This window comes from Apteryx mantelli, chromosome 5, assembly GCF_036417845.1.
Source record: "Apteryx mantelli isolate bAptMan1 chromosome 5, bAptMan1.hap1, whole genome shotgun sequence".
Taxonomy (NCBI): domain Eukaryota; kingdom Metazoa; phylum Chordata; class Aves; order Apterygiformes; family Apterygidae; genus Apteryx; species Apteryx mantelli.
Window position 1 is genome coordinate 24,386,571 of NC_089982.1, and position 23,232 is coordinate 24,409,802.

General features: G+C 37.5%; 1 protein-coding gene across 3 annotated transcripts in view; it reads left to right on the forward strand.

The window, feature by feature from the left end:
• Positions 1-6,720: 6,720 nt before the first annotated feature.
• SYNPO2 (synaptopodin 2) overlaps positions 6,721-23,232 on the forward strand; it is a 103,143-nt gene continuing 86,631 nt past the window's right edge. For all 3 annotated transcript variants that reach the window (XR_001293875.1, XM_013951656.1, XM_013951657.1), the window contains exon 1: positions 6,721-6,963. Coding sequence is in view for 2 of the 3 variants with exons in the window: in XM_013951656.1 (XP_013807110.1) it covers positions 6,859-6,963 (105 nt within the window). In the remaining variant the exon portion in view is untranslated. The remainder of the gene's footprint in view (positions 6,964-23,232) is intronic.

A 23,232-nucleotide genomic window follows, 5' to 3' on the forward strand; every position in this document is an offset into this window, starting at 1 on the left:
GCATAATTGTGACTATTGCTAAGTCTACCATCAAGAGAAACATTATCCTTATTCCTCTACATGGGCTACCTGCATTAATAAAGTTTTGCTTGTGACCAGAGTTACTATTACTCATCCAAGACAGGAAACAGAGAGGTAGGGGAGATAAATAAGCAAAGCTTTGACCCTTCTTTAACGTCTAAAACATTGTTAAACTTTGCTGAGCTGGTACAGAGGTGAAAGTAATCTGTTTCTAGCAGAGCACAACAGCATATTACTTCCCCCCTTAAAGAGAAGCTTGATTGAGAATTATTCTTCATTGCCACTTACACTTGGCAGACTGCAGACTCGCAGCTTTTCAGAACTTGACAGTGCAACCCTGTGTATTTCAGCTTAGAGAAAGAATTGCTTCAGGTTCTAAAACATCATTAAATTTGTTTTATGTTTCCAAGAAAGCCATTTCTCACACCAGAGTCAGATTCAGAACATTTCTCTACTTCTTCCACTATATTTCATTTAGCATCTTGAAGTAGAAGAAAAGATTGAAGCAGAAATACTTCTAAAATTTGTAACTGGTATCATACCCATCACACAATAATCCTCACGAGGGTTTTGAATCTGAAGCCTTTACTTTCACCGGTGAGAAATTGCTTACATCTCTTATCAGTGTGGGCAGGGCTTCCTACTCTGGCCTTCGAGGTACTCACTCTGAAAAACTGTTGTATTTTTGTCCTCTTTTCTCCTCACAAAGAACTCAGTATTACTGTTTTACAATACCTTCATCACTACATGTCTGTACCTTTAGTTAGCAATCCCTCTGCAGTTTGGAGACTGCTAAGTTCCTCATGCAATCAAAACATCTGGACTGTATTAATTTCTGTTGCAGGACAAGAGAAATTGCTCTTCATTTTTTCCCATGCAATCAGCCTTAATGAATGTTAGCTGGAGCCGAGCATTTGAATGTTCCATCAACATATTTCACTTTGTCATTTTATACCTTTTCTGAAAATGAAATCCTTTCCACGTGGTTCTGGTTTTTTTGCTTCTAAAGTCAAGAGAACAAAAGTTAAGGGCATTTTTCTACTTAGATAAGGCTTGGGGAAAACAGCATTTACCTCTCCATTCAAAATTTGCTTTTACTTTACACAACTATATTAAGTTGTACTACTAAACAAGGAATGTTGCTGGGCAGTGATTTAGGACAATAACATAGGCTAAGTAACCTTATATTATTCTTAGCTTGCAGAAGCCACTTTTTATTTATTTGTTCTAATTTGAAGGAATATATTAGAAGAGACCATTTTCACTTCATCTGGAAGAGACTGTATTTCATGTTTGCTTAAGTGATATGGCTGTGATTTTATCTTTTGTTCCGTTTAACTAGTTATATGTTTGCAAGTGTTTTTTCACTGTAATTATTAAACAAACAAAATGAAAAAGTACCAATCTGTTTTTTTTTCCTGCTGATTCTCCCATTTGCCTAAACCACATCCTGCAATAAATTATTTGGTTTCTTAAATTGTTTATAGCAGATATAGTTAGAATCTACTAGAAAGCTGTTAAAAATAGCCATTTTTAGGGAATTAGCTTATCTTGATTTTATGTGAAAAAGATCAGATAAAGAAAATGAAATGAATAATAAGGAGGAAATGGCATCATCTAGGTACTTACAGCAAAAAATGCCACCCATAAATTAGAGATCATGATATCCTCTCTTTCCCTTCCTCATTACTAAGAAATGGGTTGAATGTTTTCCACATTTTTAAAGAATCCTTAGACCTAGGATACTACAGTAGGAAACCATAGGTGAAATGGCTGCTGTTCTTTTATTGATGAATGAAATATGGTCTTGCTTCTTCTGGCATTTTTTAAATGTCTTCTGAACTGAACTACAGAACTACTTGACTCAAATTAGATTTTAGATAAATCTTCTGATAGTAAAACTGTTCAGGATCACAAATGGGTGTTATTATAAGAAAAGAAACTATACAGACAAGTGACTGTAGATGAGGCAAGCAAAACAAACAAGAAGCCATTGAGACCGCACAGTATTCACCCAAGACCTTTAAAGGAATTCAAGACTGAAATAGCTATCTCTAATTTAAAACTGCCTTGTTACCTGAGACTACAGAGTGCCACTTAAAAAAAAAAAAAAAGCGACATGCCTGTAAACCTGATATCTATACCAAACAAATAGGCAGAAACTATAATAAGAAATAGTGGACACCTGGATAAATATGACTTATCTGGGAAGAGTTAAAATGGCTTTCATAAAGGGAAGTCCTGCCTCACAAACCTAAAGCAGTCCTTTGACGGGATCAAAAAACACATGCATAAGGGTGATCTGATTGACCTTGGATTTACAAAAGGCTTTCAACAAATTCCCTCACCAAAGGCTTTTGAGAAAACTAAGCAGCCATAAGACAGCTTATAAATACAAAATGAAGCATATGGGGGGAAAAAAACCCAAAAAACTTAACTTCACATATAAAAAAATGAGCTTTGAACTGACTATCATCAGGCAAGATCTTGGAATTTTAAAAGATAGTTCCACGAAAACATCAGCTCAGCAGCAGCTGAAAAAGCAAATCAGGTGTTAGCAATGTCAGGGTGAGCAATTAGAGAACAAAATAGATTTTTATCATGTTATTGCATAAATCCTAATTTTGTCCACATTCTGAACAGTGCCGTGTTCTAGGTCACCGTCTCAAAAAGAACGTAGGCGAAATATAGAGGATTTAGAGAAAGGCAACCAGTATGAGGTAGCTCCTGCATAAGGAACGACTAATTAGTCCATTCCTCTTCTGTCTGGAAAATAGATGAGTGAGGGGGATATAACAGAGGTCTATAAAATAAGTGGCCTGGAAAAGCATGGCTGCGGATTGCTTGTTCAGTTTCCTCTGATCCAAGGAGCAAGGGACATCAACTGAGACTGCATCAGTCTGAGTCAAACAAGAAGAGGTGATTCTTCATGTTACAATGTAGTTAAGGCTGACTTCCTGCAATGACCTATAGACACGAAAAATTATGTGGTCTCAAGAGGAGACTGGAAAAGTTCATGGAAGAGAAATTCACTGAGTGTTACTAAATACCCAGGAACTGAGGAAGTCTTTGAGTGGCAACTGCTGGAGGCCATTTGGGAAAAGTATTGTGCTGTTTCCGTGTTCTTATTTTCTTTCCTAAGGACCTATTTTTCACTCCCTATCAAAGAGATAGGCTAGATGGCCTCACTTTGCTCTAAGTATGGCTGCTCTCAAGTTATCACAGCATGTTAAAGCTAATGTGCTAAATTTTCTGATTGGCACTTCTTAAAAGCAATGAGCAGCTGCAGTTTGACATGGGATTTTCTTTTTTCATACAGATCTCATCATAGCGGATCAGATCCAAGCTAAAGCTTTGCCTGTATTTGGGGAAAAGACAGATATTGGTACTGGGTGAGGTCTGGTGTATGTCATCTGCCAAGTTTACAAAATTAATTTTTGTGACATAAAAATTTTATCAGTTGTTGCCTGGACTTGAATCGTTTGGCTTTAGTGAAAGTGATGGAGATGGTGGGAATGGTTAAATGGCTGTGGCTGCTGTTATCTTTAAATTTTTCGGTTGCCTTCAAAAATTATCTCAATATTTATGCAATATATTCATGCTAAAACAGAGACTGAAAGGACAAAAACCCATGAATGGCTCAGCTTTTATCATGTGTCCAGTTTCTGACCAGCATTTAGAAATCCCAAAGGATGCAGAGAATGTAAAATAAGATAAGACTAGTATTAAAAAGCAAGACATGCTGAAGCATAAGCATTTAAGAAAGTCATATATGGTAAATGGGAGTTATTAATGCCTATTGAGCATTATTTTTTAAGAGATAAGGAAAAAAGAAGCTTTAGGTCTATCATGGGAATAGTTTAGTTACAGACTTCAAATGTTTTCCTTACTGAGGAACAAGCTACCCATTCTCTCTTAAAAGAAAAAGACAACAACAAAAAAATTTCTTTGGAATTGTTGTTATGAAAAACCTCAACACACTGACTAGAACAAATTTATTTCTTCCTGTCTCCGTTAAAATCAAATTATAGAGCACCATGTAGATTTCAAAAATGAGAATCCAGTAGAGCATTAAACAAATACTAAAGTATTCAGTTTTAAGAATCCAAAAAACAAGTGCACAATGCTGTAGAAAACCACTAATTTTTGCTAATAAGATAAATTTCTCTAATGTTGTACTTGCTGAATAATTCCAAATTTATCTTGTTTTTTGCTATGACAAAATCAAATTTAAAGTGCTTCTCTTTGCTCTGTTGCCTAAAAGAACATACATAGATGGTTGAGAAATTAGCTTTAAGTAACAGCAAATACTGATACTTCAACAGCTATATGGAAGCAATTCATATATGGCATACAATAAAATCAAACAGCTCCTGGTGTTCTGACTGCCTTCCCCCCCCCCCCCCAGATGAGTGATGACTAAACAAGGTTGTTCCATTTTAGCATTTTACACAGTCTCTTATATGGGCAAAGGAGATAAAAAAACATCTATTTCTAGTACAATCTCCCATCAAATATGTGACCGGCCAAATGCAGATATGTGTAATTATGGTACCCTTTACCTTGTCTTTTGTATAACTATATGCAGAAGTTCAGAAATGGAGATAAGATTTGATCATTCCTTTTATTGAAATGATATAAGAAAACCTAAATACAAGCTCTGAACACCCTAGCAGTAATTAAACACAGAAATTTAGTCATAAACTTATAATATTTGAAAGGCCGATGCATTATGAGATTCATTTACTTTGAAAAAACTTTTACTTTTGTATTTACCAGTGTGTCATAGGGTATTTTTTGCAGCTATATGTGATAGATTTTTACTGGCATAAAAATATACATAAACATTTTGCTTTAAGAGGCAAAAGGGAGAGAATTTTGTCTAACGCAAGACTTTGCCCGGAGAAAGAGTAAAAAGCTGTCTGCTACAGCAACAAATCAACATTGTACAAGACAGTAAAAAGCACTTAGCTACCTTGAACCAAGTTATTTCAAACAAGGCTTCCTTTCTCAGAGCTTCTGTGGCAAGGAATCTTTAAAGACCATTCTGTTTCTGAGTATGCCTTTTCTGGTAGTATTTTCCTTAAGTATTTCAGTATACAGCAAACTTAAGTTGTTCTGCTTCTTCAGAGCCTTTGACTTTCAGCCATAAAAGCAAGCATTCTTCCTCCATTCAGTCCCGACAAGGAGAGGGCCACATTTCCCTCCGTTTGATTAGGAAGCTTGTCTTCCCGCAGTTTGGGGGTTACCTTAGTGCCTTTAGAGGCCTGATAAAGGGCTCAAGTGCCTAAAAGCTTGTCTCCTTTTTCCAGCCATAATATTTCAGTCTAACAGAAGATCCTGTCTCTGCTCTGGTATTTTACCCAATGGTCTTTAGAGAACATTTCTGTAGCATAGGGAAGCATCACTCTATGGACATTGAATTGACCGAGACACAGGCTTAGGTTACTATGTACTTAGCTACAAATTCTCTTAGCTTAACTGCCAAGCATCTCCTCCTGTCCTGATATCTCTGAAGACCTAGAACCAGCCACCTGCAAACACTATGTACAGAGACCTAGGTGGAATTTAGGTTGTGTGAATCCAAGATCGGCCCCCAGCAAACTGAGCCTCTAAGCAAGAGATGTTTGCTTCCAAAACTAATACGGCAGTTAAAGATGTTTCTGCCTACCTGCTGAATGCTCTCCCTTCAAACTAGCTTCATTGGAAATGCAGCATGATTAGAGCCAAGCTAACTGACTTTGTGCTGAGGCAGAGCACAAGCACTCATGTTATCTGTTATCAACACTCAGCTAGGGCAATATCCATCCCTTTCTAAAGAACAGCCACCTTTTAAACAGCTCCAACTAGATCTGCAGGAGGTCACCTGTTTATAGTCTACTTTACCCAAAGTCAGCAACAAAGAACGTAATTGAACCCAGGCCTTGTAAGTCAGTAGCTAATTAATTTCCTACTGAATCATTTCTTCCCCATGCTTACAATGAGGTTCCCCTTTGGTGACACAAATTCAAATCATGATCGGTACATCAAATTGCTACCTCATTCCATTAATGCCCTTCCTTTCCCTGGTGGGAAATGCCACAGTATGCATAAGAGCAGGTGTTATTAGAGCCCAGGAATCATTCAGGCCATTCTAGATAGCAGTGCACTCTAAATTGCACTGGAGCCAGAGAGAGCCAGTAAAATAAGCAATTCCAGGATAAGGAAATTAAAAAACTACAAAGCTTATGGGTGTGGGGGGGCATATCTACATTCTGCAGAAAGTGCATGTGGGGTAGAGAGGAAAACCCTAAACTTAGCTTTCATTCTAAGTGTATTATTTATTCAGGTGATCTGCATGATGTTTCACTTGAAATTCCACTTTCTTCTTTTGTTTGGAGCATGAGTGCAAGAAACAGGGAAATTAGAGTTTAAAATGTCTGGCACCGTGTACTAAAGTAAACTTAGGTCTTAAATCATCACTAGGAGATTTACACTACTTTTTGCTGTTGTTTTGATTTAGCTGCCACAAGAGCCCCATGTTTAAATATAGCCCTTTCTGCCCCACAGCTGCAACTCTTTGTGTGCGCTTCCTCAGCGTTGCTTACTTGAGTGCGAAGGTGGGCTGAGCGTACGAATCTGACGACAGAGTGGGCTGTGCCCTTCACACACCGAGCTCTTGCATTCTCGTGAATGACTACATTAGCCAGCGCAGTCCGCAGCAACAGCAGCAGCAACAGTGTGGTGCTCTGGGTCTCCAGCTCTGCCTGGCAGACAAATCTCAAGCTCGCTGAACAGCTGTGAGACAACTTTTCCATCTTCTTCTGCATACGAACACTGCCTAACTGCAGCACAAAAATGGGCACAGGGGATTATATCTGCATTGCTATGAGTGGAGGGGCGCCTTGGGGCTTTAGATTGCAAGGTGGCAAGGAGCAAAAGCAGCCTTTGCAAATCGCCAAGGTAGGACCATGAGAGAAAGATGTTTTCAGTGTTTTGTGACAAGAGGAGAGAAGACAGTAGTCTGTCTAAAAAATCTTACTGTGATGCTTGTTTGAATTTGCTAACGCATTTTGCAGAGCTTCTACAGGTGCTGATTATGTTTGTTGTTAATATAAAGGAATGATTACTTTTTGATAAATTTCAAGTATTGCAAATATTTTCTGGAATGTAAAAGGTTTGAAACTGAGGTGATATGTGCCTTTCAGCTCCTATTTGATTTGCTCTGTGTTTTTGAAGGCACGCAGCATATTGCAAAAAACTGAATCTCATATTAGGAAATGCTGTTTGTCATCTATTTGTGATACTTTTTATACTCTAGGCATAAAATAAATACAGCTTTATCATGAGAAAATATTCTTACTATTTTGGGAATCCTGGAAAGCATTACACTGAGTTATCTCTGTTTTTGGAAAGTTATCCGGTCTTAAGAACAGCTTTAATAGATACCAAACATTCCCTCTTGTATTTTGTGAACGACACTGAAAGTTACTGAACACTTCATAAATTGTTTCCATGTATAAAATGAAAACAAAACAGAAGTAGAAGTTTTGAATAAATAAAAAATACATCCCTCAAGTACTGGTAACCCCAAATTACAAACATAAAACTTTTTAAAAGTAGTTTTGCTAAAAATCAGAGCTCATTCCATCACAACAAGGAAGATTTGTCAGGGTTATTAAGGCTTAGGTAACTGTATGGAGCTGCATTCTGGTTTCCTAGACAAGGGGGACAAACGTCCAGAGCTCTGGAATCGGCACATTACCACTGGCTGAAGCAGTATTGGGACTGATGACCATACAATTAATTCTGCCTTGTTAGCTTGAGGTCCAAAGATTAAAATGTATCTTAGGCCAAAAAATTATAGGGAGAGAAACAAGATGACTACGGAATTGCAGATCACCTTTTTGTATTTTGGTAATCCAGTACATTTAGTTTTCTTAAGTTTTTAATATTTTGATATACTCTTTTAGGTCAGTAGTTTAGCTATTCATACTCTTACTTTTTAAAGCTTTTTTAAGTCAATATACTTATTAGTTAGGTACAGTTAACTTACTGGATCAGTTAGTTTTTCACAAATAGCAAAAATAGTATGTGCAAGTATACCTCATCTTATAAAAGAAGGTCCTGTTAGTTCCTCTGTCAAGAATGTCTTTCACTACAATTTTGAATGATTTTCAGCCCATAATACTAATCATATTCAGTAACAGAGCTGTGATTTATTGAGCATATGTATCATTTTTGCTTGATAGTGATGAGTTCTTTGCTTGTTTTAATATTTTGCAAAAGTTGAACATGTTTAAAAATTTTTCCTACCGATGTGCAGCTGTTGCTTTGCAAGGAAATCCACTGATAATAGATGATAGTGGAATCCTGCCATCTAGTGAAAACTTCTAGCTAGAACTTCAAAAATTATAAATAACGGTGAAAGGCAAGTGGCCTTCATTATGTAAAACCAAAAGTAAAAGCACAGTAGTCTGAACACAAGACTCTGAAAAAGTTTTAGTATTTCAGATACAAATGAACTAAACCAGATATTTTTTTCATATTCACATTCTAGACAGGGGCACTTGAGTCTGGGTTCTGTCTTAAAAGAATCACTACAATTTAAGGTTTGAGAACTAGATAAATGGTAATGGTTGTGACTTATCTCTAATAGGAAAATTCACCATTAAAATATATCTATTTTTAGAAGAAATATCAAAGAAGCATGAGGTTGTTTCCTTGCAAATGAAATCAATCAAAAGGCTAAGTAATACAATACTACAGAATATCCTCGGTAACAGGACATGTGTCTGCATAGACAAGCACTATAAACGTTTGGAGGGACTGCTGGTGGATTGGTCGGTTTATAAATTGCAGATCATTCATTTCGCCATGCTTATGATTTGGTCCAGGTCAGAGAGGTTTGAAAACTGACACTGGTAGCTGGCTAAAAACCTGAAACTTAAAGGCCACAGCTTTCTTTGGGGCTCACTCTATCGGCCGGCTTCAACATCCTCCCTGGGAAGCCTGGGCCCTCTTGGAGGGGCGCATGGGCTTGGGGCTCCAGGTCAGCCACCACTGCCAGGCCATGCGCAGCAAGGTGAGGGGGGGCTGCAGCTACGGTGTGTGTGACCCTTCTTGGGAGAGGCAGAGCTTCTAGCTTTTCTTCTGTTATTGATGAAAACTGAAACTAATAACACATGAAACGATAAAGGATTACCCAACTACTGTATAGTAACTTTCCTACAGGCTCCAAGATCCAAGGAGCCAGGGTTGCATTTCCCAAACACAACCAAATTCTTTCCTCTTTTATGTGTAAGGTTCAGCTTCTCCACTGGTGCATGCTAAGGTAGCTCCATGGAACCAGTGGGCCATTACCAATTTACTCCAACCGAGCATTTGATCAGAAGTGTGTATTTCTGGCTTTGGAGTCTCAGCCGGCGGGAGCTGGGAAAGCTGCAAAGGGGCTGCTCTCATGGTTGCTGAGCACAACCTGAGGGCAGCTGCCCCCCGAAGCGCTGCAGAGGGAGGTGCTCCCAGGCCCCCATCATGAGCAGAACAGTGGCTGTGATACAGGCCTTAAGGGGAGACGGATGTGAAATAGAGGGAAATAAGATAATCCATGAAAACGTGGCAAGATACAAAAATCCAGAATCCTCACTTATCTACCCTTCTGATAAAAGAAACATACTCTATTTAAAGCAAAAGAATAAATCATTGCTGTTCATTTCCATAAGCAACTTCTACCAGTTTGATTTATGCTTGCTTTATAAAATATTGTTTTATTACATTTATCTTAAAAAGGGTAAAACCTAACAAAAACCTCGTTTGCTGCCTACCTCTTCAATACATGCAAATAGAATTCCCGCTAAAATCAATGAGAGCTTTGACTGTAAAGTATCATCTTCCATTATCATGCTAAGCATTAATAGAGAGGTAGAGACAAACTTTTTTCCTTCCCCCAAAAATCTTGGTGTTTTTTTCTCCCAAGCACATAAAATAGGAAGTTTTCACTGGCAAATAATCCTATAGCCCCTAACTTTGGTCAAGACTTTTGAATAATTTTGTTAGATGTGAGATAGCAACAGATAGAGACTTTCCTTTTTTTTAGTATCATAAAGTATCATTTTGCTTTATCCATTTTTAACTCTTATTCAAAACACATTGATTTTTAAAATATTTGACTAATTTTCTGTACAAACTGTTTAACAACCTTCTCCCCTTGTCCCTCCCCCTGCAAACCCCTTGTCCCTCAAGTCAAATTAACTTCTTATTATGTCCACTAATGTTGTAAATTCTTCTTAGAAATTTATTTTCAGTTAAAAAGAATTTGTACATTCTATGGACTGTCCACTTAAACTACAATGCCTTAAAAAAATGCATGTTTTAAACACAGCGTCACAAGTACACACTGTGCTGAAGAAGGACATCTAACAGAATAAATGTTCTGAAAAAGGAGTGACAATCGGGAGTATTAAACCAAGAATACAGTATTTTTATCAACTGTACCATGCATGTACCAAGACACTAAAACATGTCAGTATTGTGTTGCATTGTAGGATAGCACTTTAACTGCTTCCCAAACCAGGGGATGGTTCTGAAATTTCAGGACAGTGACCCTAGGTGCCTAAGAAGTCACGATACAGAACAGCAAAGTGGCATGTGATATCCTTTCTGTTGCCACAGTAACATATATGAAAGAATGCTTTTTTTCCTGTATATTATGGATTTTTTCCTAGTCAAATTTACTTGTAATTTTTAATTTATAAAATACGTAAAACTTGTATGTACAAAACTATGGATGATTTTGCAGACTAGCATTTGAAAGAAAGTTCTGTGAGTTTTTCTACTACACTTACACCACCAGTTACATTATATATAGTGAAGCTATATTCTTTGTGATGCATCCCTGTTGCAACGGGTAATTTAATGGAGTTTCCCTAGTGATGATTTTGATTTATAATTCATCCACAGTGTAACACCATTAAATTATCTGGTTGCAACTGAGATACATTCTGTTCAGCATATTCCTTACGTACACCAAACAGCAATTTAATAAACTCATTGTTTGTTTCAGCCACCGTCTTGCTAATTTAAGTTTGGGAACTTAACTGCATAGTTCTACTATTCAAGCACCATAAGTTCCATTACTCAGACCTCTAAGCATTTCAAAGGAAATTCAATTCTCTTCTCCATATCAGTATCCTAAAAGCAAAAATGAACAGATTCTTAAAAACCCCTATGTTTGATTATGTTGTAGGTTTTCATGCTTGAGACTCTGGGGAAATTAATGTTATTTAGAATGCTGCCTCACTTGTTAATGATTTCAGATCAGATCAGTTCTGGAAGTACTTGGTCAATATGTAGTATATACATACATATTTATATGTACATACACACGTACCCCAGCAAGAAAGATCTCTTCAAAGGGCACCATGTTATCCTGTATGAGAGCACTGATCCTGATCGCTCCCAGATTCATCAATGGCAGAATAATATGTAGTTGCATACAGAGAAGCACACAGTCATTTTTATAAAGCGCTGACAGACCTTGTGTGCTTTTTCAGCAACACTACATTCTTAGCAAAATAAAATAGTAAAATTTCAGTTGCTTTAATTTTCACCATACCAGTTTCCAGTGCAAAAATACAATCATAATGCCTACTCTCTAACACGTCAAATTAATTTGAAAAAGAAAATGGATATTTTAAAATGATTTCCAATGTGATCTTGCATCTCCAAAATTTTGCTTTTCCACAATGGACATTTTCTTTTTTTCAAAACATGCCAAAACCTTTAATTTTTTGCATTATCTTATAAATGTGAACTATAGTTCTAGTGAATATTTTGCCTATTTCCAAAATAGACTTCTGCTGCTGCTGCATAGTTGTTTTACCTTTGGCTTAGCAAAAATGTGACAACTGTCTGCCAAGTTATTTTAGACTAGTGCACTTGTCCAGCAAAACTCTCCAATTTCAATTCAAGTCTCAGTTTCATCATTTTGGATTCAATAGAACCTGAAACTGAAAGTGAAACTCAAAGGGTTGAAAACAACCTGAACCAAGGGCACGAAAAGTTGATGTTTAGATACAATTACTGAGTGCTGGATGTATACAGAGGTAGGATCTACTGTGTCAGAGTTCGACTTTCTGCCTGCATTTATCTGAAATACATGACACATGCAGAGTGACACTTTCATCAAGGTGACTTTAATGTTTAGTCTGGTAGAGGAAAAAATAAGTGATAAGCCACGTGAGCACAGTTATGCTTTTGATCCTGAGGCAAGGCAAGGCAAGCCACTGTCTTGAAATGTATGTTAGCAGCTGGCCCATCCACAAAGAACATCCTTGCTGCTAGGATTAAGGAAACTCTTTCAAGTTCATGTCATTCTCATCCATTTTCACCAGTGACGCATGCTGACGCTGCCAGGCAGAAAACCTGGATTAGCAGAAGCTGGGATTCTGCTCACTGCATTCTAGCTGGGACATGGTAAACGTGCCCCTGCTCCCAGCTCATTCCAGCGCTAAGGCACCCCGGCGAGTATGAAGCACCAGTTGCTAAAGCAGTGGTTTCTGCTCCCCTGCTTGCCTCTGCCTGGTGGCACCCTCCTCCCAGTGAGATGCAGCTAAGAGACTGTTTGGGATCATCTCCAGATGGCATGAAAAGCAGAGCTGGAGCTTGGGTGCTGGCTGCTTCTATAAATGTACTAGTTAAAGCATAGTCAAGTAAGGTCTTATTATACACTTGCGTGTTTGAAATGAAGATGCACAGCATGCTATGCAAAGGCTCAGTACTGAACTAACATGACCCTGTTGATATTTATTTGCATTAATTGACATTTAAACAAAATTTAAATACAACTTTATGCTAATGCAGACCAAGCAAGCTATGTTTAAAACACGCTAGCTGAACTCTGGCAACAGAGGAGGGGAGTTCAGAGTTGACCTACATGATTTTAAACACAACTTGCCTCACTTGGCCTGTACTTAAAACTGTTGGTTTAAATTTGCTAGCTAATACATTTCCAGACATAGTTTGTTTCCCAGCCTGGACAAACTCTTATTCTCAGACCATCTGACATAGCCTGTATTTGCTGATTTTCAGGAAACCCTCTAAGGCATATTTACATATTTTTTGCATAAGGAATTATGTGGAAGATTGTGTTTTTTCTTTTTTTTCTGGAAAAGATTTTGAAACCTTTACTGGCCTTGACCCAATTTATTAACTGTTACAATTTTGCATATGTTCAGATGGCCTAATTCAGCTTCTATTTAGGTAAATGACAAAACTTCCATTGACAAACTGGGAAGAAACAGGGCTTTACAGAGGTTAGGTTAATTTATTTTGCCAAACGAAGGGAAAAATTAAGTTTCCCAAATCTAACTAAAATGGATCACTGCTAAATAACCCTGTTCATGAAAATCTGTCATTGCTAGTTAGAGCCAGATAAATAATGAAGATAAAACGTCCATACACCTTTACTAGCAAATGTTTATTTGTACTTCTCAAAGTTTGCGTTCTGCATTTTCTAGTTCCAAACTTTTGCATTCCAGCTGTTGTGCCAATGGAAACGTTTAGGACTACAGTCCTACCTATTTGTTGCGAACTGCAGGCTGAACTAACACGTGATTGTATCCCCTGTTTTGGATATACAGAACTACATACCAAGCTGTTTTTGGCATGCTTTCCACAGTATTTAGGCAAATACAGCATGCCTTTGGATATATGGGAGCATTCATTTATGCCTGTTTCTAACAGATACATTTCCAACTCTCATGCTAGGAGAGTTTTCAATGGGATAGAATAAACAACATAATTCACACTGATTTAAACCAAACAAGCTACCCCCCCCAAGACTGTACTCCTACTAAATTAGATTAGCTGCTTTGTATAGAGCTTTGTTTCATTTAAGTCCTTTGCTGGAAACATTTATAACACACTGCATGACATTATTACATTTTATTGTTTTGTATTTTCTGCCATTTTATTCTTATAGCGAATGTTAAATAGTAAGACTTATGGCCAAGTTCACAATAAAATATCACAACAGGAAATGTTGTTTACAAAACTCTTTAGGATTGTATCACATCATTTCAGAGGATACAGCTAGTAACTTATGCATATCATAGAAGGGTTTTCTTCCAAATACAGAACTTACTGTGCTTCGTATTTGTTTTTTAGAGCAGAAATTATTGCAAGGCACCAAATTTCATGGATTAAATGCTTACCACTCTATAAAATACCACTCAGAGCTAGCTTCTACTTTAAGAGGAACAATTCTGTGCCTGCAATTAACTGTGGACAAAAATGATAACATTTAGATTGCAACAAGCACTGTTTGCTGGCTGGAAGAAAACTAGCAGTAAAAAAAAGAGCTGGATATCAGCTTGCAAGTTTAAAATTTCAGACCTAACGTACACAATTTATAGAGTTGATTTCTTTTGCCTTTTCTGTAATTTTTCCCATCTGGCCTATTTCATTAAAATCTGCAGTCCTCTGTCAATGGGGCTGTTAGGATGAGAATCGAATGCACCGTTAGATTGAACAACTTTAACGAGCACCAAAATCAAAGTGCTATTTGTTGGTTACTTGCCAATGTAGTATGATGTTGAGCACGGAAGCCAAAAACCTTCGAAACATCTCAACACCTTGCTCTCAGTGGGGTGCTAAGAACAGCAAAGAAGTGGCTGCTTTATTTGTTGCTTATGTGGAAGGTAAATTGCATTGAAAACACAGCTGTAAGCTCTCCAAAGCTGATGGGCTTATATGCTGAGCTCCCTATCATCTGCTGCAGCCCTATGGCACAGCACAGGATCTTCTTTCTTGGTTAGTAGGGAAACACCATCTACAAGTCTTCTTTCTACTTCCACAGAAAGATATTTTGAATCCTTCATGTTTCTTCTTTGTTTGATATCTCCTTCCTACATCTGGGTTGGGGCATCTAATGCGCTGGTAACGTTTTCCTTGAAAAGAGTTATGTCATCCTGGACTCTGTAGCTTTAGAATTACTATTTTATAAACTTGCCTTTTTGCAAGTATATTTCAGAAATACAACCCCATTTAGGAAGCTGGATGCTTTATTTTTTGTAAGCATGTTTTATATTACAATTCATTAGCAGGCCAACTGGTGGTGGGTCAAAACTATGAGCAACATAGATAAGCTATGGTTTTCCATACTGATCATCTGTCTTGCTGGTTTCATTTGTAATGTTTTCTATATGCACAAACATGGCAAGTATGGCATAAATTGCTACATTCAAGAATTTCAAGAAAGAAAATTTCTAAAATAAAGACAAGACAGTCATATGTCCATTGTGGCACTCCATAGTAATAGAAAGAAAAACAAACTGAACGACAGGCAAGCATAATTAAATGAGACCAAGTATTCCCCTCCTGTCACTCTGCCTAATATAAGGAGTTTGAGGAACTGATTGTCGTCTGCAGGCAAAGGTGGGAAAGCTGAATCTTTGTTCCAAAAACCAAACAGCTGAAATTACTATAAAGGAAGCCTTAACAAAAAGAGTTACATTTTTCCCATGAACTCAATGGGAGCTTTGCCACTGACTTAAAAGGGCAAAGGATTGGGCCTTAGTATGTAAACTATAGTGTAGTTATTTAATTAGAAGCAGATATCATGAATAAAAATCCTCATAGGGAAGGGTGTAGCAGTTTTAGCTAGAGATCTGTTTAGTAAAATATTCTGTGTCTAGCAGAAGTCATTCCCTTCAAAGGAACACAAAAATCCTCATAAAAACAAACTTTGGGATATTCTGATAACATTATTAAATAATGTAATTTTTTCAAGTTATTCTGTAATTTTGCATTTGATGTCCATGCTGTCTTATAAGTCTTTGTAAGCACAAAGATACTCCCTTGAGTTGAACACATTTCAATGTGTACATTTATAAGAAAGTGAAATTGTTGCTAATGATAGGCACTAGATTGGCATTACTAGAAACTAGAAGCTTTCATTTATAAAGGACTGATACTGTATTAGTGTAGGGTAAGGAGAAAGATTAGACTGTGGACACGTCTGTCTCAGCTGCAAACTTTTACTGGTCGAAGGGACTATTTGTAACTGCCCTCTTTATTCCTTCAGTTCTGCCAACAGATAGGCTTGTTTGAGTTAAAATGAGCAGGTATTTCTTAATTTAAACACCAGGCTTTGCTGACTGAGTTCACCTTGCCTGAGAGCCTAGGGAATAATCATTTGAGCAGCTCATCTGTAAGATCTGCAGTGTGGAAACCTCAGGGCCAGGGAGGAGGAAAGAGGGAGGAGTGCCAAGCAGCAGTGGGTGACAACCTTCTCAGCTGGCACAGCTGTGGCTGGACAAGTCAGATAAAACCATACAACTCCTCATGTTGGCACACCTATCTTGTTGTAGATGCATTGTCAACAGTTTAACTGACACCACTTTGGAAAGGCTCTGAGGGTCCTGCAAAATTTTCTTCTTCTGGAAGAAAAACATCTACATGGAGAACTGTGAAACCATAGTTATAGTGGTTATCTATACCTGTACAGTACCAGGTGTTTCCAAGCTGTACTGCATTCAAGGGAAATCATGTCATGAGTTTTATTAGCTTTACTCAACCACTCACTACTCAGTAGTGTCCCCAAAGAGATCATATCTCTATTTATCCCTCTATGCAAACTCAAATTCTTGTCTTCTTTGCCAGGAACTGTTGCTCTGCTTTCTCCTTATCATTCCCTCGGAATTACATTTATTTAAGTCCAGAAGCACAGAAGTGACTTTAGCGTCACTTTCAAAGAATTCACTGAAAATTCTGGCCAAGCAATGCCTCAGACTTTAAACCTTGTTACTTGGTTACAATAGTGCCCATCACTTCTAATGAACTTCCTTTAGACTGAAAGAAATACAGGAAACTTTCTGCTTTGAATGAACTCTCTTATCACAGAAATCTCTAAACTACAAGGGCATAACAGATGTGGCTGGAATAGGCTGATCATCATTTTGTTCCACAAATTACATTTTCCTATTTTGCAGAGATCACTTCAAAGACCAGCTGCCAAATGTCACTGATTTAATTACAAAGGATGCATATGGAAATAATCTGAAAGGGATAAATAGTTTCATGTATTATCATGTATTCATAACCATCTCCCCGCACGCTGGAAATAATATTTCCAGAATGCATTGTGTAAGATCTGCTTATAAGATTCTTCAAATTAGAAAAAGCTATTAATAATAAGGATGTTTTAAGCAAATTCTAATATATATTATCAAGTTCCTAAGATCTTTACAGACAAGCATCTGTTTGACATTCTTCACTGTGAAAGAACCCAAAGCTTCAGAATTGTTGGCTTGTGAAATAACCTGGTGCCTAGGAATCAGTACAATTTCACCTAAATGCTCAGTCAGTGGAAAGAATATATTATGCTGATCAGCCCAAAAGGAACCATTCACAGACTTGGAGGGTTTTGTTACAAAAGTGCATCATAATGAAATTACATCATCGGTTTATGAAAGCAGAATATTACTTTTGAAGTGTTATTTGATGGGATCCATAGCATCAGCCAAAGTTAGTGTTGGGATGTGTTGTGCATGTTCAGAGGTATGTAGGGGAAGATACTCGTCATTAAACTGAATGGAAATCGTAGCTAGAATACCATTCCCCTTTCATGTCCTCAAATCCTATCGCTAAGTGAATTATCAATGTGCATTTATGCCCAAACTGAATAATTATCTTTTCAGAATAATACTGACATATTATTGATTATTACTAGATGGTGCTTTTATAACTTTTGGGACTGTGAACAGGTAACTGAATGTAAAGACAGTTTCACCTTGGAGAAATCTTGGCTGCTAGCTTTGATGGTTTCTTACTGAAGCTGCTAAGTATTGTTCAGCAAAGTTTGTTCAGCTCAGTATCTCTTTGACTGAATAATTTCGAAGTACAGAATTAATGTACTCCAGATAAAAATGTAAAAAAAAAAATCAAGAATTACATAATATCAAATTAATCAAGCTGTACCTCCCTCATTGCTTTTCTCAAGCCATTCCAAATTTTGCTATTACAACCACTCATTACGCTATGCATACCCATAGAATGTAATCTCTTAAAGGAGGGCTCCATAAATTTATACTGGAGTTTGCGCCACGATTTTGTAAGACCATAATTAAGACACATTTTGATCCTTAAAAAATAAATAGAAAAGGAATATTCCAGAAAGCATTAAGAAAGAGTCAGCCATAATCTTTTAAAGAGAAAACAGCATAATATTTCTACACCTATTTTACCACCACATGTTCATAATATAGTGTAATATTATACTCTACCATTCATTTGATGTAGTGAAAAATAAAAAAAATAAAATAAAAATCAAATGTCAGTTTCCCCCAGCCCAAACTGACAGCAATCAGAGCAGCCAGGCTGTGAGCAATAGAAGATGATGCAAGAAGTCTCCCAGGTCTTGTATCCAGTTTAAACTGAACTTTGAAGTATCTTAAAATGAGAATTTTTCCTAAGTTCATCATTATCCTGATTTTCCTTTCCCTCCCCTCTTCTTTAGTTGTGCTTTCAGTCTGTAACATTAGCTCTTCTAAAAACAGGTTATTTCACAAATCTGATGAAGAACTGGACTCCCATGCACTGCACCAAAAACAAATCCAGGAATGCATCCTTGAGCAGCAAGGGTGTTGCAGATCGACTTGAGCTCATTTGTGCTTGACTAGCCTAAAATTAACAGATCAATACAGGTCTGATCCAACACTTTCCCACAGCAGAATCTTTCTATTGATTTTACTGAGGTCTGATTCAGCCCCTAAATGCTGCTACATTTCCAAGAGTCATCTCCCAGATTGTCCAGATAACGCTACCAAAAGCTTTCTGAATTTATGACACAATTTGTGACTCCAAAAAGGATTTGACTTTAAAACCTCTTGTCATTCTACAAAAGTGAAAAGTCTGACATCCCTCACTGTGGAAAGAAACCCGAAGTTTTAGAATCGTAGGCTTGTGAAATAACCTGGTGCCAGAGTTATGGTTTTCTTCCTCTATGTTTACAGCAACAGTGGAAAGCAATCTACTGAATCTAAATCTAATGAGAGGACTATGCATGCCTGCCTTTCTGCGCTGGCAAGAACAAGAGCAAGGGAAAGATAACTAAGTCTGAGGAGATAGTTATCTTTGGGGCCTGTCATTTTTTTTCAGTGTTACTGCATAAACAAATAGAGCACTGAAATGCATTGCCTGAGAGCAACGGTGATGTGCTGGATACCGCTGTGGTGTGTCAGGCAGTTGTTTGCTCCCAGTCCTGATTTGCATAAGAAGCCAGGAAAAGTTGCAGAAACTGGAAATTTGTATAAATTGATATTGGGTGTTAACTGACTGAAGCAAAAACTAAAGATTCATTGACCTGTTCAAATCAGGCTTGAATTCAGGCCTTTTGGATTCCTGCTTCATCAGGCTCTGAAAAATTAAGCCCTGGCACAGTTCAACAGCTTCTGGGTCTTGGGATAAAAATAGGCAGCAACTGAATCATGTCTTAGCACAGTCTTAGTTGAAATTGATAAGGGTGGGAAGGGGCTTGCTCATCATATGACAAATATTTTATTTTCAGGTATTCTGGGCAACAGCATGGCATCTGAACTGGGATAAAATGAAAGCCAAACCAAAGCTTTCCCCCAGACATTAAACTGCTCTAGACCCAAACGTTTTTATAAAGGTTGGAAAATATTCATTGTTACCTTGCTATTCTGTGTTTCTGTGCTGTTGTGTTCCACTGAGGGCAAGGAAAACAGTGCCTGGACAAATCATGCTGGGTGCACACACTGAAAGTCATAGCCTAGGTTTCTTTGTGATTTCTAGTCCCTTTTGTATTTTAGCACTATTGTATTCCTTTCTTCTTACTGAGAGAGGAAACAAGATCCTAAAAGTTTTTCTCTGCTTTTATAGTCTTGTAGTACCATGTAAAGCAGTGTTCTCCCTTAGGGATTCATAATCACATATTATACCCACGCATCACTTCAAGCAAAACTTCCACACTGGCCCAACTGAGTTCAGTTTCACTGAAAAAGCTTTCTTGCACTTTTTGATTTCTCTAGTTTTATACTCAGAGTGTAACATACACTCAGGCCAGATGACATTTAAATGTGCTTCTGTTTCCCTGGGCATATTTCACTTGGCTCCCTTTAGGCCTAGTATACCTCTAGTTTCTCCCTCATTTTAACACAATTAGTCACAGTCTGAACCACTACCTCAAATACGGATCCTGCTGCCATTGCAGTTGAGTAGTCAGAAATATATTTGTATGACTGCTTTGCTTGGACTTAGACCACAGCTAAGGAGTATTTAAGGCAAAATCCTCTCAGCAGCAGGCCCCTACCCCATCCTTCAGCTGATACTGGCTATTATGAACTAATTACACGTCTGTGACATTTGCTGAGGTTGTCATTACTGAGACATCCCTTCTGCCTCTGGGTCACTCTGCTACTCTCTCCTTCAGAATGCAAAAAACTTTGCTGAACTCCTGTGGTGTCAGTCACAGACGCGCTCTTCCCACAGCACAAAACACCTATGCAATGTGTGCAAAACACAGCGGTAGAAGGGACATAGTAGACTTGGTCTTCTTTTTCTTCACCCGAATTACAGTAATCTCAGGCATTAAGGAGCCTTCACTCAGGCACAGAGAATGAGATAAAGTTTACTCCAACATGCAGATTTCTGCTTTCACCCAAACTGAAAAGATCTGAAAAGCAATCCCCTCTGACACAGGGACACTGATATGCTCTTTTTGCGTGTGCTTTTTTTTTTTTTTTTTTAATTATGATGCTTAAGTTTATAAGAAAAAGGTAAGTTTCAGGGCAAAATAATAAAGGGAAAAGGAAACCAGGCACTCACTCTTGACACTGAATTTAATTTATGAAGGCAATGACCTGTGACATCTGTTTAAAGACTATGCAATCCTTAAAAAGCGTGCTTCCCAGAGAAACTTGAGCAGATACTAGCAGTTCCTATAATAAGACTTTTCTCTCAAAACTGTATTAGTGAGAGAGGCATCAATAAAGTTATAACCATTTTCTGAGGCAATCTGAGTCAGACAATCCTCTATTAGGTGAAAGAGTGTACCGTACATTTCCACATTTGTATTTGACTGCTTAAAATGCTACTTGATCTTCAGTTGATTTTTAAATGACCTATCATAGAAAACACTTCTTTAATCACCGATATGCTGAACTTCATATGTGCAACAGTAAAGGTTTCTTAGAGAGACAACTATAAACAGGCCAAACAATGCCACACGTAGTTACGCCACCCATCAATTTCAAATGCGTGAAGTACCATGAACCATAGAGAAGTATTTGCTCAGAAAACAAATACAAAAATACAGAACTGCTCCACGTAAATGTCTTTTCAGTTTCTAGTTGTGCCTTCACGTCTCTCCTAATCTCTGCTCTCTTTATTTGTTGTTTCGCGTTTGGAAGGGTGCCACAGCTCAGGGCTGACTTTGCCATCAACACAGGTTTCCTGACACGCAGCCTAACAAGCCTTCATGAATAACATACTGCCGTATTGTCAGATGTCCCTTCAGATTATTTTTCCTTTCACTAATAAGCTCTAAAAGCAGCACAGCATATATGAGAGAAGGAGAAGACAGAGTGATTTCCATTTCATGTTCTTTGTGCCTCATCTCTTTAAGCTAGTATTTGACCTTTGCTGGGAGTTGGAGCACTTTCCATAGATCTAAAGGGAAATACTACATGGGGAATTTTGTTTTTATAGCTGCCAAACCCTTAATCTCCAGAAGCGCAAGTATTTACAAAAAGTGTCTCTCTTAACTCTGTACAAAATACAGTTTTCTGTTGTTTTCTTATGTACTTATGCACTCTCAAAACCAAGTCATGAAGATCTGGCATAGTTTTGGTTTCTGCACACTAAGGCTCCTTTGAGGTTCCGTATGGCAATAACTTCAACAAAGTGAGGCACATCAGCTAATAGTTGGAAAATATGCAAAATATCTTGTAATAAAGTCAGAGCAATAGAAGCCACACAAAATGAAAGGGAATGCTGATACTTTAATTTAACTAGAGCTGTCAAAAAACTTTCTACAAAGATGTTAGGATAAAATATTCTAAATAGCAAGTAGGTATTTTATAGCCACATGTTAATCTTCTTGAACTGGATGAGTTATTAAATTAAATCTTTAAAATGGGTAGCTCTTTTATGTATGCTTATATATTGCAGATGTTTGATAGAATCAAGATTATCATGTTCATTTGTATGTGCTTGTTTCTTTTGTTGTTATTTTTAGAAAATTCTTTAGAGCTCATTATTATTCTAACATCTGTGTAAGATCTGAAAACCTTTTTTATTTCAGTCCAGTAGCATTTTTCAATTATCTTTCTTAATCTTTATTTCTATTATTTTCAGTTTTGGAATAAGAGACAAAAGAATAGAAGTCTACCATGACTTCAAGTTCTAACATTTATTTCAATAACCCAGACAGAATAGGCTGTATCTCTGTGACATGACCCTCCAGAAGCTGACAGAGCTACACCAGAAGAACTGTAGTGCATTCTCCCCAAAGTCCAAGGGGAATAAAGAAGAGTTACGGGGGAGAATATGACCATAATTTGGAGTAACACAGTATTCTTAATAACTTTCTTGGTCTTATAGCTGATTTCTGATATGCAAGATTTGAAAACAGGAATGTTCTTTAGCAGCAAAATCCTGAGTATAATCTAAATTAAGCCAGTAGGATTTTGTCCTAGGTTCTGTTCCCACTAACTGACTTTAACATTTCTGGAAGTTTAGTAAAATCATGCTGCACAGGAACCATGACATCTTTAAAAAACACTCTTTAACACAAAGCTCTTTATATATGCTCTTCCATTATAGTATTATCTAAGGTGCGGAAACTTTCACAATTGAGTTTCCACTTCAGGAAATGGAGATTTACCTGTACATCTTCTAGGCAAGATCATCTATCTCATTGGTAGGCCACAACTGACAGACACACTGCATCTGTGAGCTCTCCATCGTTTAATGGAGTTAGTAACAGCAGTGATTTGTCTGTCATATTTAGTAATATAGCTTTATAAAAACATATCTATGCTAAAACTAAAAACTGCATCAAACTGAAATAATATCACTTCAAATTGCAACCCCCCTTTTCGAGGCTCTTTCTGCAGTGCTCCAGCTTTGCTAAGCGACAAGTTAATGCAGGCCATTCAACCCATGGCAGTGTCCCTGCTGAGTCAACCCCTGTAGAACCCTAGCAAGAAA